This window comes from Tamandua tetradactyla, chromosome 17 (genome assembly GCF_023851605.1).
Source record: "Tamandua tetradactyla isolate mTamTet1 chromosome 17, mTamTet1.pri, whole genome shotgun sequence".
NCBI lineage: Eukaryota > Metazoa > Chordata > Mammalia > Pilosa > Myrmecophagidae > Tamandua > Tamandua tetradactyla.
In genome coordinates this window covers 27,395,095-27,412,159 of record NC_135343.1, presented here as the reverse complement: position 1 = coordinate 27,412,159, position 17,065 = coordinate 27,395,095, and the positions used below count along the sequence as shown (strand labels likewise).

The 17,065-nt window shown below is 41.2% G+C and overlaps 1 protein-coding gene and 1 long non-coding RNA gene across 5 annotated transcripts in view; one reads left to right on the top strand and one right to left on the bottom strand.

The window, feature by feature from the left end:
- The window catches only part of LOC143660831 (uncharacterized), a 62,207-nt gene extending 46,789 nt beyond the window's left edge, over positions 1-15,418 (bottom strand). Inside the window, exons 1-3 of one of the 2 annotated variants that reach the window (XR_013164269.1) lie at positions 14,912-15,418; positions 14,635-14,677; positions 4,279-4,426 (exon numbers count right to left, since the gene is read on the bottom strand). This is a non-coding gene — a long non-coding RNA (uncharacterized LOC143660831). Of the gene's footprint in view, positions 1-4,278; positions 4,427-14,634; positions 14,678-14,797; positions 14,857-14,911 lie in introns of those variants that run through there. The other variant, XR_013164268.1, reaches the window with a different exon arrangement.
- Positions 15,215-17,065, top strand: part of RTN4 (reticulon 4) — a 59,134-nt gene continuing 57,283 nt past the window's right edge. Inside the window, exon 1 of one of the 3 annotated variants that reach the window (XM_077134237.1) lies at positions 15,215-16,049. In XM_077134237.1, coding sequence (XP_076990352.1) covers positions 15,500-16,049 — 550 coding nt within the window. In that variant the 5' untranslated portion in view covers positions 15,215-15,499. The remainder of the gene's footprint in view (positions 16,050-17,065) is intronic. The other 2 variants (XM_077134238.1, XM_077134239.1) reach the window with 2 other exon arrangements.

Here is a 17,065-nt window from a genome sequence, read left to right as displayed (position 1 = left end):
CATCACATAGTTGTGTATTCATCATTTTTAGAACATTTGCAGCACTCCAGAAAAAGAAATAAAAAGAAAAAAGAAAAAACTCATACATCCTATTACTCTCATTGACCTCTCTATTTCAATCTACCCATTTTTTTTACCCCTTTATTCTAGCTTCCTAGCTGCCAGAATGCAATATACCAGAAAGAGAACGGCTTTTAAAAAGGGGGATTTAATAAGTTACTAGTTTATAGTTCTAAGGCTGAGAAAATGTCCCAATTAAAACAAGTCTATAGAAATGTCCAATCTAAGGCATCCAGGGAAAGATACCTTGATTCAAGAAGGCTGATGAAATTCAGGGTTTCTCTCTCAGGTGGAAGGGCACATGGTGTACACAGTCAGAGTTTCTCATCTGGAAAGGCACATGGTAAACACGGTTAGGGTTCCTCTCTCATCTGGAAGGGCACATGGCAAACATGGTGTCATCTGCTAGCTTCTCCTGGCTTCCTGTTTCATGAAGCTTCCCAGAGGCATTTTCCTTCTTCATCTCCAAAGGTTGCTGGCTGGTGGACTCTGCTTCTCGTGGCTGTGTCATTCTGCTCTGCTCTCTCTGAATCTCTTTTATTTTCCAAAATGTTTTCTCTTTTATAGGACTCCAGAAACTTATCAAGACCCACCCACATGGGTGGAGACATGTCATCACCTAATCCAGTTAACAACCACTCTTGATTAAATCACACCTTCAGGGAGATGATCTGATTACAGTTTCAAATATACAGTATTGAATAGGGATTATTCTTCCTTTGTGAAATGGGATTTTGATTAAAACATGGCTTTTCTAGGGGACATACATCCTTTCAAACCAGCACATTCCACCCTCTGGACCCTAAAAAAGACATGTTTTCCCCATACACAAAATATGTTAATTTCATAACAATATCAGAAATCCTTAAACCATTTAGTAGCAATACAAATGAAATACAAACTTAGAAACAGTACAAACTTCTATCAAAGTTAGTTACAGGCATGGTCTGTTCTAAGACAAGGTTCTCCTCTGGCTCTGGACCTATAAAAACTCAAACCAAATTATTTGCTGCCAACATACAAAGAGGAACATTCACAGGATACATACACCCATTTCCATAGGGAGGAAGAAAAAAGTTTCGAAAACCTGCAGGGCAACGTCCATTAGATTTCAAAGTCTGAGAGTCATTCATCTTTGGGTCTTTAGAAAGCAGCAGTCCCACCCTTTCCAAGGGCCTATGCAGTGGCTTGTCTCTATTTGAATGTAGCCTTGGGGGACTTTGGGGAGACCACCTTTTTCTCAGCTCCACCCTCTCAAAGCATCGAGGTTGCACCCGGGCTCTCTGCCATCTTCGGGGCCCACGCTCAACCTCTCCATGTGGTGGCAGCCAGTCTCTCCCCAAACCCCAAGGGAATGTGCTTCACTCTCTCCAAGGCCTGAGGCAGCATGACTCTTCCACTGCAATGAGGTGGAAGGCCCATCCTCTGCCTTTGTCGCAAACTCGCCCTCTGCATGGGCTTGGGTGGGTCCGCTTTCCTTGCCGGAGATTTCTTGACTTCAGACCTCAGCCTTCATGGTTTTGCCTCTGAAGTTATTTTTCCTCCAATGTGTCCCTTCTCTGAACCTCCCAGGCTATACTGGCGGCGGCTCTGTTTACACAGGTCCCAAAGCACTCTCGTTGGCTTTCTATGCAGTTTTGGGTCATGCCCATCAGACATAAGGAGTTTCCACAAATCCTTCCTGGATAACTCCATGTCCAATCCTGGCTTTCTCTGAAATGGCTGACTGGTTCCACATTTGGTTAATTCCTCACACAAGGCACTATTTTCTGGGGTCTCACTTTCTGGAGGCCCAGAATCTTCCGGAACTTCAATTTCTGGTTTCTTTGTACCCAAGAGTTCAATTTTCAGCCTGTCTCTTTCCTATCGCATTTCACTATGTGCTGTGAGAAGAAACCAGGCTGCACCTTTGACATTTAATTTGGAGATCTCTTCTACTAAATATCCAAGTTCATGGCTTTTAAAATCAGCCTTCCAACTAAAGCCATTCATCAGCTTTGCCAGATTATCTGCCATTTTAAAACAAGGCTTACCTTCCTTCCAGTCTGCAATAGCACACACCTCATTTCTGTCTGAAGTCTGGTCAGAGGTATCTTTAGGGTCCATGTTTCTACGAACATTCTCTTCAGAGCATTCTAGGTCTTCTCTATCTGGCTTCTCACAAATTGTCCAGAATCTTCCCCTTATCCATTTAAAAAGCCATTCCAACATGTTTGGTATTTGCAAACCACAGCAGCAGCACCCCCTTGTCCAGTACTAAAATACCCTTATCCCCCTCTATTATTTATTTTTTATTTTGTCCTTATTTTTTTTACTCATCTGTCCATACCCTGTGTCACGGTCAGGTTCATGTGTCAACTTGGCCAAGTTGTGGTACCTGTTTGTCTGGTTGGGCAAGTGCTGGCCTGTTTGTTGCAATGAGGACATTTCATAGAATTAGATCATGATCACATCAGCTGCATCCACAGCTGATTCCATTTGTAATCAGCCAAAGGGGAGTGTCTTCTGCAATGAGTGATGCTTAATCTCATCACTGGAAGCCTTTTAAGGAGGATTCAGAAGAGATAGGTGCTATTCCTGCTTCAGCTGACGAGCCTCTCCTGTGGAGTTCTTCCAGACCCTCCATCGGAGTCATCGGCTTCACAGCCTGCCCTGCGGATTTTGGACTCTGTATTCCCATGGTCACATGAGACACTTTTATACATTTTATATTTGTGAGTCTTCTCTGTTGATTCTGTTTCTCTAGAGAACCCTAACTAATACACCCTGGAAAAAGGGAGTAACAGACACAGGGTTTTCACAATCACACGGACACATTGTAAAAGCTATATAGTTATACAATCGTCTTCAAAAATCAAGGCCAGGGCAGTGGAATGGTGGCTCAGTGCAACAGTTCTGGCCTACCATGCCAGGGACCTGGAATCGATTCCCACTGCCTGCTGATGAAAAAAAAAAAAAAAAAGCAAGGCCACTGGGATGCAGTTCATCAGTTTCAGATACTTCCATCTAGCCACTCCAATATGCCATAAACTAAAAAGGGATATGGGTATATGTAATACATAAGAATAACCTCCTGGATAACCTCTTGACTGTTAGAAATCTCTCACTACTGAAACTTTATTTTGTCTCATTTCTCTCTTCCCTCTTTTGGTCAAGAAGTTTATCTCAGTCTCAATCCCTGTAATGCTAAGTCCCAGCTCAACTGTGGGAGTCCTGTCCTACATTGTCAGGGAGATTTACACCCCTGAGACTCATGTCCCATGTAGCAGGAGGGCAGCGAATTCACCTGCTGAATTGGCTTAGAGAGAGAGGCCACATTTGAGTAACAAAAGAGGTTCTCTGGTGTGACTCTTGGGCATAATTATAAGTGGGCTTAACTTCTCCTTTACAGGAATAAGTTTCTTAGGGGCAAGCCCCAGGATCAAGGGCTCAGCCTATTGAATTGATTACCCCTATTGCTTGCAAGAATATCAGGAATTCCCCAGATGGAGAAGCTGAATATTTTCTCCTTTGTCCCAGTCCTCCAATGGGGACTTTGCAAATACTTTTTATTCTTTGCTCAAAATACTCTGGGATATATTGAGGCATCACACTAGCCTGTACAAATCAACAAGATCTCACACCCTATTCAAGATTCCACATGATTATGGTGTTTGAATAAACTGACCATACAAGTCAAATTAGATAATGTGTTACCCAAAATGTACGTTTTGCACCAAATAAACATCTCTCCCTTTGGTCTCACACAGAAGTTTTAAAATATAGGCCATATCACCCTTTACCCTGTATCTGATTTTCCTTAGTCCTATCTAGATCAGCTTCTTTCATATCTCTACTGGAAGTCTGTTCACTTTTTCAACTTTTTAAAACAGTTTCTATATGGGGTAGTGCTGACTTTCATAGCTTCAGAGCTCTAACTCTGAGTCTCAGGAGTCACATGCATACATCCAAAGTTTCAGGGAATGACTAGGTTATACACAAATAACTTAGTATCTCAGAATTCAGAAATAACAGTTACAACTCTGGAATAGGTATGACTGCTGTAAGAGCTTACAACTGAGAACCTTTTACAATAGGCAGCATCCTGATAACCCATGCCCTTGACTTAAGTTTTCTGAGTATATGTATTATAGTTAGTCCATATGCGTGAGACATGATAATATTTGTCTTTTTGTTTCTGACATTTCATTCAACATGATGTCCTCAAGTTTCATTCACCCAGTTCCATTCCTCACTACGTCATCCCTTCTCGCAGCTGCTCAGGAGTCAGTTGTATGTATACACCACACTTCTTTGGAGAGGTCTTGATCTAAATATGGAGAGTGGTTATGCATGATTTGTACAGCTTTGAAGAATCAGAATGACCCTGTAAAAACAAGAGTCAAAAAAGATTACTTGGAGCAGTGTCATGCTTGAATCATAATCTAAAAGTTAAGGTCCCTCAGTGCTTGTGAGTCTTAAAAATTTTGTTGCAGATATTTCCAATAAAATCATACACATAGCGTGATTGTCAGGCAGCATTAGGGATACACTTGAGGTTAGTGATCATGATTATAAAGTTAGGTTGGTCAACATGCTTGGATATTTTTCTCTAGCCGTATTCAGCTATGATACTGCAAGCACAGAGAAAGCAGGGTTGGATTTAACTAGGGTTGTGGTTTCATCAAGCTAGATAGGGGTAAGGGAGTTGAGTGTGTCCTGGATTCTCAACCATTTGTCCTTCTTTGTATACTTTAGAAACACGTTGCCAAGTTTTGTGTAAAACTCTTTTGAATTGTATTTGAATTCCCTTAAACATACTGATCAGTTTGGAAGTAATCACCTCTTTTACGGTATTTAGTCTTCTTACCCCTATGTGTATATCTTTATTTCTTTAGTCTCTATAATATCTTTCAATAAAGTTTAAAAGCTTTCTCTGATATGAAATCACATACAGATGCTAAATCTAGTATCAATGGACATGAAAAAAAATTGAGTCTATCCAATTCCTTATTCAGTATTTTCAGATATCAAGTTATTTTGTGAATTTTTAATTTAGGTTTCAACATAAAATTCTGAAGTAAATTACTACTGCTGTTAAATTCTCATTTCGGTATTCATATGCTTTAGTAAATTTCAAATGCTATCACTTGGCTGCCTAATTAAAAACAGTCTTCTTGTAGCTGTTTTCCTTTGAGTTATTATCCCTTGAGAAGGCTGTCCTGCTGCAATTAAGGATGTTATGTACTTCTTCCCTGGAAAAATTAGCCTTTTCTTTCCTTTTCAGCTTGATTACTTTACACTACAGAAAAATGTGGCAATAGAGATTGTCTGGCTTTATATGTCATGCAGTATTATAAGTCATTACTCAAGTTCACACCTCCAATTTTTATGATTATATTAGATTTTTAGAAATCCAATAATTTGATTAAAATGACAGCTCTCTTTGTGAGGTTTAAGGTGTGTATATGTGTCTAATATTTGGGTGTATATCTAATTATTTACTAAGAGATATCATGTAAATTTTTAGGAATACAGTTATATTCATTAAGAAATGTAACTTAACTGATTCGACTCTGTTATTTGAAGTAGAGAAAGACAAATGAAGTAAAATATTATTAAAATATCTGTGGTGATAAAACTTTGTATGTCAACCAGACCTTTTTGGGAATTCTTCATCTTTGGCTTCAATGAAAGCTCTGCAGGCAGTATTATTTATCTTTTTTTGATGAGGAGATTTGGCTGAGTCACTGACTTTAATATAGTTTTCTTGAATATATTGCCAAGTCTATTCAGCTTTCCACATAGTTTTCATATTTGCTTTAGAAGTGAGCAAAATAAAGTTAGAGCACAAAGCTCATTTATGTGCTAACCTCTTTTCTTTCCCTTTTTTTTTGTTACTTTGAAATATGTAAAAGGAAACTGTCTTCTTCCAAGAAGGGCTCTAAAGATGCTCATTACATTTATAAAACATTCAGCATGCCATAATAAATCCTCCAGCACCATCTTTAATTCAGAGCATAGTTGCAACCATCCTACTATAAAATATATCTTTCTGCGCTGCTTATCTCAATTGGTGTTGGTGCTGAAGAAGTTAAAGGTTAAAAACAAAATAAACGCAATGATCTTGAAGGCAGGTGAGACCGAGGGACTGGAGCACTTTCTATGTTTAACCCATCGATGTTCAAATGAGGATACAGAGGTTACTAAAGGTCACCTAGCAAGGTCATGGCAAAACTGGAACTAGAATCCTGATCCGCACACTCACAATTCTACAGTCCTTTTTGCATATCTTATTCAAAATTTGTATAGAAGATGGATGGTGGGTGTTGAATTGTATACTTTAATGCATGAATTTTATAAATACGTGTGCTATCTCCCAAAGCTGTTTTTTAAAAAACATGAATGGCTGTGTTTTAGAAGTACAGCAATGAAAGTAAAATTGCTTAAGAAATATTCACTATAAGTAGTAGATTTTTTTTTTATGAAATTGGATGGTATATAGTCACTTGAAAACAGCAATTAGTCACCAATCTAAGATCTAAATAACAACTTGGTTAGACTGATTTTATTTTCAGCCTATGAATTCCATAGAAATAGATGGAAATTTAGAGAAGGAAAATTGTTAAAAGAACTAACTTTGTTCCATTTTTTGACACTAAGAAATTCTGTACACATTTAAAGGACCGGGTTTAAGTGTAAACTCAAATAATGCTCTTCTGGTGGATCATGGAGTACCATTCTGCAAGTTCACCTTTCTAGAGGAGAAATTAGATTAATAGGAAACAGTGTTTCTCTTTTTCCAGCTCTCTAATTAAAGACACATAGGCTTTTAAGAAACAGTACATCAACAGAGTCATAGTAGGCAGTCTTTTGTGCCTTGCTTCTTTTATTTAACATAATGCTTTTGAGTTTTATCCATGTTGTCATGCTTATTAATAGTTCATTCATTTTTATTGTTTTTTATTCCACAGCCACAATGTGTTTATCTGTTCACCAGTTAATGGGACAATTGGGTCGGTTCCAGTTTTGTGAACATGTTTTCACTTCTCTTGAATAAATGCCTAGAGTAGAAATGTTGGGTCATATTGGTTAGTGTATGTTTAACTTTATAAGAAGCTGCCAAATAATTTTTTCAAAGTGGTTATACCATTTTTCACTCAGAACAGCATCCTATCAGAGTTCAGTTGCTTTATGTCCTTGCCCTATTCTAAGATTTCTTCAAGAAATTTTATAGCATTAGCAGTTATATCTTGGTCAATGGTCCATTTTGAGTTACTTTTTTATATATTATGTGGGGTAAAGATCAAAAATTTTTTTTTTGTAAATGGATACCCACTTGTTCCTGTATCATTGTTGAAAACCCTATCCTTTCCTCCATTACAACAGCTTGAGAGCTTTGTAAACAAAAATAGCCATATATGTGTGGTCTACATCTGGACTCTATATTCTGCTTTTATTTTCTGTTTTTCATATTTTTCTACCTTTATGGCAATGCTATATCTTGATCATTGTAGCTTTATAATAAATCTTGAAGTCAAGTATAAGTCCTTCAACTTTGTTCTTTTCTTTTTTTTTTTTCAGAGTTGTTATGGCCATTCGAGGTCCTTTACAATTTCATATAAATTTTAGAATCAGATTGCCAATTTTGAAAAAAAATTGCCTACTGGGATTTTTATTGAGATTGCATTGAATCTATAGATGAATTTGGGAAGAGTCAACATCTTAAAAATGGAGTCTATTGCATACAAATGGTGCATCTTTATTTGTTTAGGTCTTTAATTTCTCTCGGTAATGTGTGTAGTTTTCAGTGCAATGGTCTTATGCATGTTTTGGTAAATCATTTTCTAATTATGTCAGGTTTTATGGTTTTTTTTTCTGTAAATGGTGTTCCTTTTTTTTCCTTTTTTCTTTTTTAACTTCAGTTCCCAATTGTTAGTTGCTAGTAGATCTTTTTATTTTCAATCTCTTTCCTGGGAAGCTCTTCAGTTTTATCTTCCAACCCTATTATTGATTCTTAAAAATTGAAATTGATTTTCAGTTAATGAACACATCCTTGTTCCCTATGCTTTTACATTTCAAGGGCTCCTGTTGTTTTAAGGAAATGGTATCTTCTTTTATCTCTCTCTAGATATTAATTCTAAATTTTGACCTTTTTTTTCCTGTTCTTTATATTGTCTCTGTTTCCTTTATAGTTTCCTTTTCTGTTTGATTTCTGTCTTTCATTCAAGGCTTTTGATACTTGTCTGTTGGTCCTTGGGTTGTTTCAGGTTTAAGAGTAAAGGCATATAAAAACTGACTGGGGGCGGGCCGCGGTGGCTCAGCGGGCAAGAGTGCTTGCCTGCCATGCCGGAGGACCCCGGTTCGATTCCCGGCCCCAGCCCATGTAAAAAACAAACAAACAAAATATAATAAAAAATAAGAAAACGTGTAAAGATGTTTCCCTTTCTTCCTCCCTTCCTTCCTTCTCTGTCTTTCCTTCCCTTCCTCCCTCTCTCTTTAAAAAAAAAAAAAAAAAAAAAAACCTGACTGGAAGCCTTCTTCAGGGGAGAAGGGGGCAGAGTGGTAAGCATCACCAGAGAGAGAGCAGATCTTCTAAGGAGGTACTCCAAGTGTCAGTATTTTGAAGAGTTTTCACTGGAGTCATTTTTTTTTTTTTTTTTTTTTTTTTTCTTTTTAAAGGGAAACATCTCCAAACATTTTCTTGCTTTATTGTATTTTGTTTTTCCGTTTTTTTTTGTTACATGGGCTGGGGCCGGGAATCGAACCGAGGTCCTCCGGCATAGCAGGCAAGCACTTTTGCCCGCTGAGCCACCGCGGCCCGCCCCACACTGGAGTCATTTTGATTCTCTACAAAAGTATTCTCTAGTTTCCTGTCTGGGGAGGATTGGAAGGTAGGGGATGGCAGCAGAATCAGTAATGGTGGGGTGGTGGAGAGATGTATGCATCTTGTTCCAGGCTTTCTGGGAACAAGGAAGGGGGTATGGAGACCTAGGATCCCTTTTTCATTTAATTCATTTGTTTTCAATCTTGGTACCCCGAAGGCTGAGCCTTTCAGGAGTTCTGTGGCACAAAATGACTTGCTTCAAGTTGCTTCTTATCTTTTGGGAGGTATTTAGGTCGCAACTTCATTCCCTCTGCTAGATCAGTAACTGCCTCTCCATCTGCCTTTTGTCTTCTAAAAATGTGTCGAAATATTTTACCCACTACTGTCTACTCTCATTCTCTTTGTCCTTGTTGGTAATGCCATTTTTTATTACTTCAGTGACATTTTAATGTGTTTTGGGGATGGAGAGGAAATGAATACACGATATGCCATGGTAACTCATTAGAGTAAATAACATTTATCACTCATAGGTGATTTAAAACATTTCTTTTACCATCTGATGGGAAAAATTTCCACCCACTCTGATAAATAAAACCAAGATAAAATGAAAATGCTAGATGACAATTTTTTAGCAATAAAGAAGATGAATTTCAAAAAGACACAAGCAGGGTAATATACTATAGCATTTCCAACGATGAATGTGTTCCTGGGTTCAATGGAAAAAGAAGTAGAAAATGAGCTGAATATGAGCAATAGATATCATTGGATTAAAAAAAAACTTATGGTTCATAAATACAAGTAGTATACAAAAGAAATCATTCATCTTCTGGTTACTTTTGTAATATAATGGCGCTTGCTTAATCTCTCATTGCTTTTCTTTCAGTCATTTCCTTTCTCTTTAGCTCTTTAGCATCTTCATCAGTGATGGATGATAGGAAGAGGCAAAACTCCTACAGACAATTTTTTTTTTTTTACATGGGCAGGCACCAGGAATTGAACCCGGGTCCTCTGGCATGGCAGGCAAGCATTCTTGCCTGCTGAGCCACTGTGGCCCACCCTCCTACAGACAATTCTACTACTTGTTACCAACTATGAGACTAGAGCTACCAGCTTAATGAGGGTTTGAGGATTATCTATGGATTTAAATTATTTGTGCTGTTCTTATGGCCATCGATTACTTCCTCTTAGCTATAATTATACTGAGCATTTACTGGAATACTATTTTGAATTCTGACTTTAATGTCTTCAATGTTTAAGGTAGAAGGAGAAGACAAAAGTGGCATTTATTTAAAAAACTAAAGAATTAGACCTATCAAAAGCTAAAGGGAGGGGTGGTATGACGGTGGCTAGTGGTAGAATTCTTGCCTGCTATGTCAGAGACCCAGGTTCGATTCCTGATTTGTATAACAAAGCTAAAGGGAGTTTTCTGATTCATTTTACCTGGAAGAGGTAAGTTGAGACAATATTGAAGTACTTCCAGAATAGCTACATGGTGATGGATCCCAGAGTTCCATTCTAGGCTGTCTATGGGTAGCAGACAGTATCCATCAATCTACATGACCATCCCTTCACTCAGCCCTGCCATTTTCCCAAAACTTGTCCCATGAAGTGTCAGAAATAGGTATAGGTAACTGCTCTCCAGCCTGGATCTCTACCTTAAGCTCCAGCCATGGTTTTCCAGCTGCTTCCTGATTACTTCTATCCCAAGTTCTGTAGTCAATTCATGTTCAACTTATTTAAAACTTAGGTCATTCTCTTCTCGCCTGCATTACATACCCAAACCATTCTCTCTCTCCTGACGTTTTTCTTTGATAGTGGTAGCACCAATTTACTTTGTTGCCTAGGCTTAAGCCTTGGAATCAGCTTTTCTTTCTTCTTTTCCATTAGCCCATCCATTCCATTAATTACTAAATTCTATCACTTACTGTTTTTCAATTTTATCATCCTACTATTATTATTTTTCTTCATGCATGTCTTTATTTTACTACTCATCTACCCAAACACTCGATAAAGGGGGAGTCGATCACAAGGATTTTACAATCACGTGGTCATAAGATAAAAACTACATAGCTATACAATCATTATCAAAGATCAAGGCTACTGGATTACAGCTCAACAATTCTTGGTATTTCCTTCTAGCTATTTTAATATACTAGAAAATGGATGATGTTCTTGGAGAGACTGGCACGTTGGGGTTTCAGGGTTTATCTGGCCTGGAAACAATCTGGAGACCTTCAGTTTCCAAAATAAGAAACTTACTAGGTAAAATGTTTATAGAGTCTTAGATAAATCCCAAGGTAATCTTTAGGGTTTTCAGGAATACTGATGGTTGGGGCTTGGCATACTGTGACAATTCGTAATATCTGGCTGAAGCTTGTATAACAGTAACCTCCAGAATGACCTCTCGAATCTATTTGAAATCTCTCGGCCACTAAAACTTTAATTATTAATTGTATGCTGTATGGGGGGGGGTCACATTTAGTTATTTTTCCATGTGAGTATCCCACTACAACTTCACTTTTTTCCATTTCTTATCACCCCAAAAGGTAGTAGTTTAGAACAATGATTCATTGTTTTTCATGATAGTGTGGGTTGGCTGCAGAGTCTGAGATGGCCTCACTCATATTTCTGGGCCCTCAGCTAAATGGTTAGAATAGCAGCCTTGCCTCTCCACATGGTCTCTCATCTTCTAGGTGAAAAAGCTATGGTTCGGGCGGGCCGCGGTGGCTCAGCGGGCAAAGTGCTTGCCTGCTATGCCGGAGGACCTCGGTTCGATTCCCGGCCCCAGCCCATGTAACAAAAACGGAGAAACAGAATACAATAAAACAAGAAAAAATGTTTCCCTTTCTTCCTTCCTTCCTTCCTTCTATCCTTCCTTCCTTCTCTCTGTCTTTAAAGATGTTTCCCTTTCTTCCTTCCTTCCTTCCTTCTCTCTGTCTTTCCTTTAAAAAAAAAAAAAAAAAAAAAAAAAAAAAAAAAAGCTATGGTTCACAGTTGTCGAAACAGGTTTGCTGGCATTCAAGTCCCATCTTTCTTCTATGATTGCTGCATTCACTCTGAAGTTCATACCCCACATGTAAAGATGAGATACATCCATTCTATGCCTTTTAACTCATGTAGAGGGGTATACATGATATAAGAACAATTAATCTGTTCTATGTATACCAGATTAGGTATCAATTCAACATTTTCTGTGAAGTAAAATATTTTAGAAATGGAATGAATGGGCTATTTCTCTAGGTAGTGAGTCTCCCTTTACTGAAAATGTTCAAGCATCTTTGTGTCTGTTTTCTTCAGTGGTGTATCCCCAGAGCTTCGAACAGTGCCTGACACATAATAAACACCCAATAACTATCTTGTCTGAATGAATCAAGCATAAATGAAGCCCAAAATGGATGTTTCAAGTACCTTTTGATGTATAAGTAACCACCCCAAAAGGTAGTAGTTTAAAACAATGATTCATTGTTTTTCATGATAGTGTGGGTTGGCTGCAGAGTCTGAGATGGCCTCATTCATATTTCTGGGCCACCATCTAAATGGTTAGGATAGCAGGCCTGCCTCTCCACTGGTCTCTCATCTTCCAGAATATATAGCCCTGGCTCTTTCACAGGGCCTCAGCATTCCAAGAGGGCTAAAGAGGAAGCTGTGATACCTCTTTCTGTTAGACATGGAACTCACTCCCAGGGCATTTTATTTGTCAAGCAAGTCACAAAGCCAACTCAGAGGAGTAGGGAAATAGAAGACCCCTCTTGATGACAGTTGCTGCAAAGAGATTGCAGCCACTTTTAATCTACAGATGACCACCTTTTAAAAAACTCTGCAGGGAATTCTTGTAATGGGAGAGATTAGATAAACTGACTTCCCAGAGTCCTCCCATCTCTGAGATCTATGATTCTACCAGGCTGAATGGATCTTGTGCAGTGTTCTAAGACAGAACAGTTACTAACCAGTGGGTATTTGGAAAATTAAGCTACTCCTGGCAAAATGATTCCAAAGATAATTTGCTGAATAATTATTTTTAAACCACTAATATGATCTAGAATTTGTATTCTTTTCTTAACTATCCTAAACGCCCACTAGAACTTTCTTGTAACTAACTATACCTTTAATTTTGGTATAGCAGTCATATTCTCCTTTCTTTATGTTTTGTTAACCATTTTATGAACACTGGGTAAACTCCTGTTATTTAACCATCAAATGCTTAATATTTTAGAGGTCATTGAGATGAATAAGATAATTTTAGTCTTTCTTCTGCATCAGAAGAATGTTTATATTATTGTCCCAATATTCACTGCTATTAAAGTCATAAAGCTATCACATTTCTGTAATATATATTACATTCATACCTGCAAATTTTAATAAATTAAGAATATCCCTTTGAGACTGTTTTAGTAGGTACAGATATGGTACCGAGCTCATCTGAATGAAGATATATCATATAAGCAACTTACAGATGACATATGGAAATCCTTTGAAGTTTCCCATTAATGTGTTCCAGAACAAACATAGCAGGAAAAGCAGTATGGGAACGAATAAAATGCTAATAGCTTAATTTAGAAAAAGTTCATAGCATAAAAATAGTATGTTTTTGTATGTGTATACATTTAGTTGAAAATCATGTACATTTTAGATAATTTCTGACAAACACTTGAAACGTTAATATTTTAGAGTTGTATTTTAGTCATTATCACATGAGTCCGTTTTGTTTAAAATTTCTAATTTGGCATTCATTTACCAGCAAAATAAGCCTACTCTTCCTAGTCCCTTCAAAAAAGCAAAAACAAACAAGCTCAAAACAATTCACAATCAGCCTGTAGAAATAGATCCAGTTTATCTTTGTAGAACAATGTGCTAAGTCTTGCATGTGCCATTGATAATTAAATGACAAGGAAATCCTGTTCTACTTGTCCTTTTCAATACCCCAATTTAGCCTAGGATAAAATTAATTAGCTGGAGTTAAGAATTTGTTTAAATAACCAGTGATTGCCATTATTACTCTAGAGCTGTCCAAAAAAAAATGAGCCATGTGCATTTAAAATTTTCTAGTATCTGTATTAAAAAAGTAAAAAGAAACAAGTGAAATCGATATTTTACTTATCCCAATATATCAAAAATATCAGTTTCGACAGGTAACCTTACATAAATTTGTGAGACGTTTTCCATTCTTTTTGTTTGGTACTCATTCTTGGAATTTCAGTGTGCACATTACACTTACAACACATCTCAATTCTGACTAGCCACATTCCAAGTGCTCAATAGGTGCATGTAGCCAGCAACTGAATTTTGGACAGAGCTGCAACTACCTCACTGTAAGCAACTTGAAAGCAGGTGATCTTCCTCTCCACGGCCTAACAGAGTGGGCACCTCAGAAAGTTCAAAGGGCTCTCTAGATCTCTGGCTGATGACTCTTGTGTTCTGCAACTACTTTCTTTAAACTCTCCAGTTTTGGAAAAAGTGACCTGGGGGATCACGATCATTCCCGCTTAACAAACGAATGACTCTGGGGCTTTCTGACTCCCAGAAACGCCTGCATCATCTGAAATGTTGACTCATGAGCCTAAGGTGACTGAAAATGTAATGTGAACCAAATTTGCCTTCCGAGGCATTTTTCTGTGTCCACTTTCCTCCTCTCCTCTCTCTTAGGGTGACTCATCCTTCCATCATGTGAGAGTCAAGCAGCAGAGCCTAAAACCCTCTTGGAAGGACAGGAACGGCAATTTCAAATGGTGGTTCCCGGAGCTCCAGACCGTCCTCAGCTGTTGGCTTACCTCATGCCAACCTCTGCAGTTTAGACTGGGAGTGGTCTTAAAACTAAAAAAAAAAAAAAAAAAAAAAAAAAAAATTTAGGTGGCTTGGGAATTTGGGTTTAAAAAAGTATAATCTTTTATTTCAAAATCTTTAAAAATGTATATTTAAATTATGAGGGCCTACTTCACCATCCCGTTAGTTAATACCCCATTCTGGGTTTTTCTTTCCTGGCAGGAAAGTTTCCACTTCCCCCTCCCCCTTTCCCCGATAACGCCCTTCCGGTGGCGCGCCAGGAACCTCTCCAACCCCTCCGGGTCCGCAGCCCTTTCCCCTTCGCTCTACTCTAACGACAAACAAGACCTCGAACTGCCCTGCAAGGCCAAGACCCCACCCGGACCCACAATAACCCAAGGTGAGGGGCGAGGCTCACAGTCCCAAATCCCGCCCACCGAACCCAACCCCAGCCGGTAAGGGCAAGGAAGCGCAACAAGCCCCGCCTCCTCCCAGCACTTTCCCTTTCCGTTGGCCCGGCTGGTTGCCATCTTCTCCATCCCGGAGCCGATTGGCTCCCTTCCTCCCGCGCCAGACCCTGCTTCTCCCCTCCAGGGAGGTGAGTCACGCCAAACTGGGCGGAGAGTCTGCTGGCCTCTCTCCTTCGTTCATCTGGGCGGCGGCGGCTGCGAGAGGGGACGGGGTGGGTGGCGCATCACGGGCGCGGAGGCAGGAGGAGCAGTCTCATTGTTCCGGGAGCCGTCGCCACTGCAGGTCCCTCGGCTCGGCCGGCCCAGCCCCTCAGTCCTTCCCAACCCCCACAACCGCCCGCAGCTGTGAAAGAGAAGCGGCCCGCGCCGCGGCAGCTGCAGCAGCATCCCCGGTCCGCCAGCCATGGAAGACCTGGACCAGTCGCCTTTGGTCTCCTCGTCCGCGGACAGCCCGCCGCGGCCTCAGCCCCAGTTCAAGTACCAGTTCGTGACGGAGCCCGAGGACGAGGAGGAAGAGGAGGAGGAGGAAGAAGAGGACGAGGACGAGGACCTCGAGGAGCTGGAGGTGCTGGAGAGGAAGCCCGCCGCCACGCTGTCTGCAGCTCCAGCGCCCGCAGCTCCCGCTCCCCTGCTTGACATCGGAAATGACTTCGTGCCCCCGGCGCCCCGGGGACCCCTACCGGCAGCGCCCCTCGCCGCCCCGGAGCGGCAGCCGTCCTGGGACCCGAGCCCCGCGCGGTCCACAGTGCCCGCGCCGTCCCCGCCCACCGCTGCCGCAGCTTCGCCCTCCAAGCTGCCCGAGGACGACGAGCCCCCCGCCCGGCCTCCCCCTCCTCCCCCAACCGCCCTGAGCCCCGAGGCCGAGCCCGCGTGGACCCCTCCCGCCGTGGCCCCCGCCGCGCCCCCCTCCACGCCGGCCGCGCCCAAGCGCAGGAGCTCCTCGGGCTCCGTGGGTGAGTGCCGCGCCCTCCAGCCTCGCGCCCCTCCCTCTTTTGTGTGCCGCTCCTCTGAGCCCTGAGGGGGCTTTGTCTGCCGAGGTCTGGGTGAAGGCGCCCTCTCTCCCCCGGGAGGCGCGGGAAGAAGGGTGGGATGGCGGAGGAAGCCCGGGCTTGTTCTATTTGGTTTGTCTTGGTTTCGGGGAACCACGTGCACCCCGCGGGCTCCCGATGTTCTTCCCTCTGGTCCCCATTTCACTGCATCCCGGGGCTTGGGCCCCCACCCATCGTTGGAGCTGGGTGTGTGTCGAGCAACAAGGGTTGTGAGTTCGTTGGGCTGGCTTGGTTTCAGGGTAAGGTTGGGCAGGCCTTGGCGCCCCAAGCTTCTGGGAGGGGCTCTTGTCCACCCGTCTGGGTTGCTCCTCTAGGAAAAGGTGCAGCTTTCGCTGCCTGTCTATTGTAGTTCAGCCCTGGACCCCTCCCTACCCCTTCCCGGCGTGGGTGGCCCCCTTACGCTTTACCCCTCCCCCTCTTGCGCTTGTGGGGAGCTGGCCCACTGGAAAACGTCCACATTGACCCAGCCGCAGTGAAGGGAGAGCGCCTCCAGTGGTGTGGCGTGTGGAGAATGGGAAAGGAGAGAGAATTCTGGCTGAGTCCTGCCACCGCCCACCCCAGGTTGTGGTGTGGCGACTCCCCACAAAGCCAAACCAAAAACCAAGCCAGGGAAAGGGGATCTGAGCATTGGGTTCTATGGAGGCACAGTTCTGACAAGGTCTCAACTGCAGGGTTACAGGAATTAACTGTTACTGTGGACGGGTTCAACTTCTCGATGCACCTGAACTGAATCTTGGCGAAAAAAAGGAAAGGCAAAATGGTTGACATTCTTAAGAAAGAGGAAACCTGTGGATTCCTTGCTGGGAATCAGCCCGTTGACCTTGTGGCAGATTTACCGTGAGACCTAATGAAATGTATTGAGACCGACATTTTCATAAGTTGGTTAGAAATACTATTTCTTAGAAGTTAAATGTTTTAGG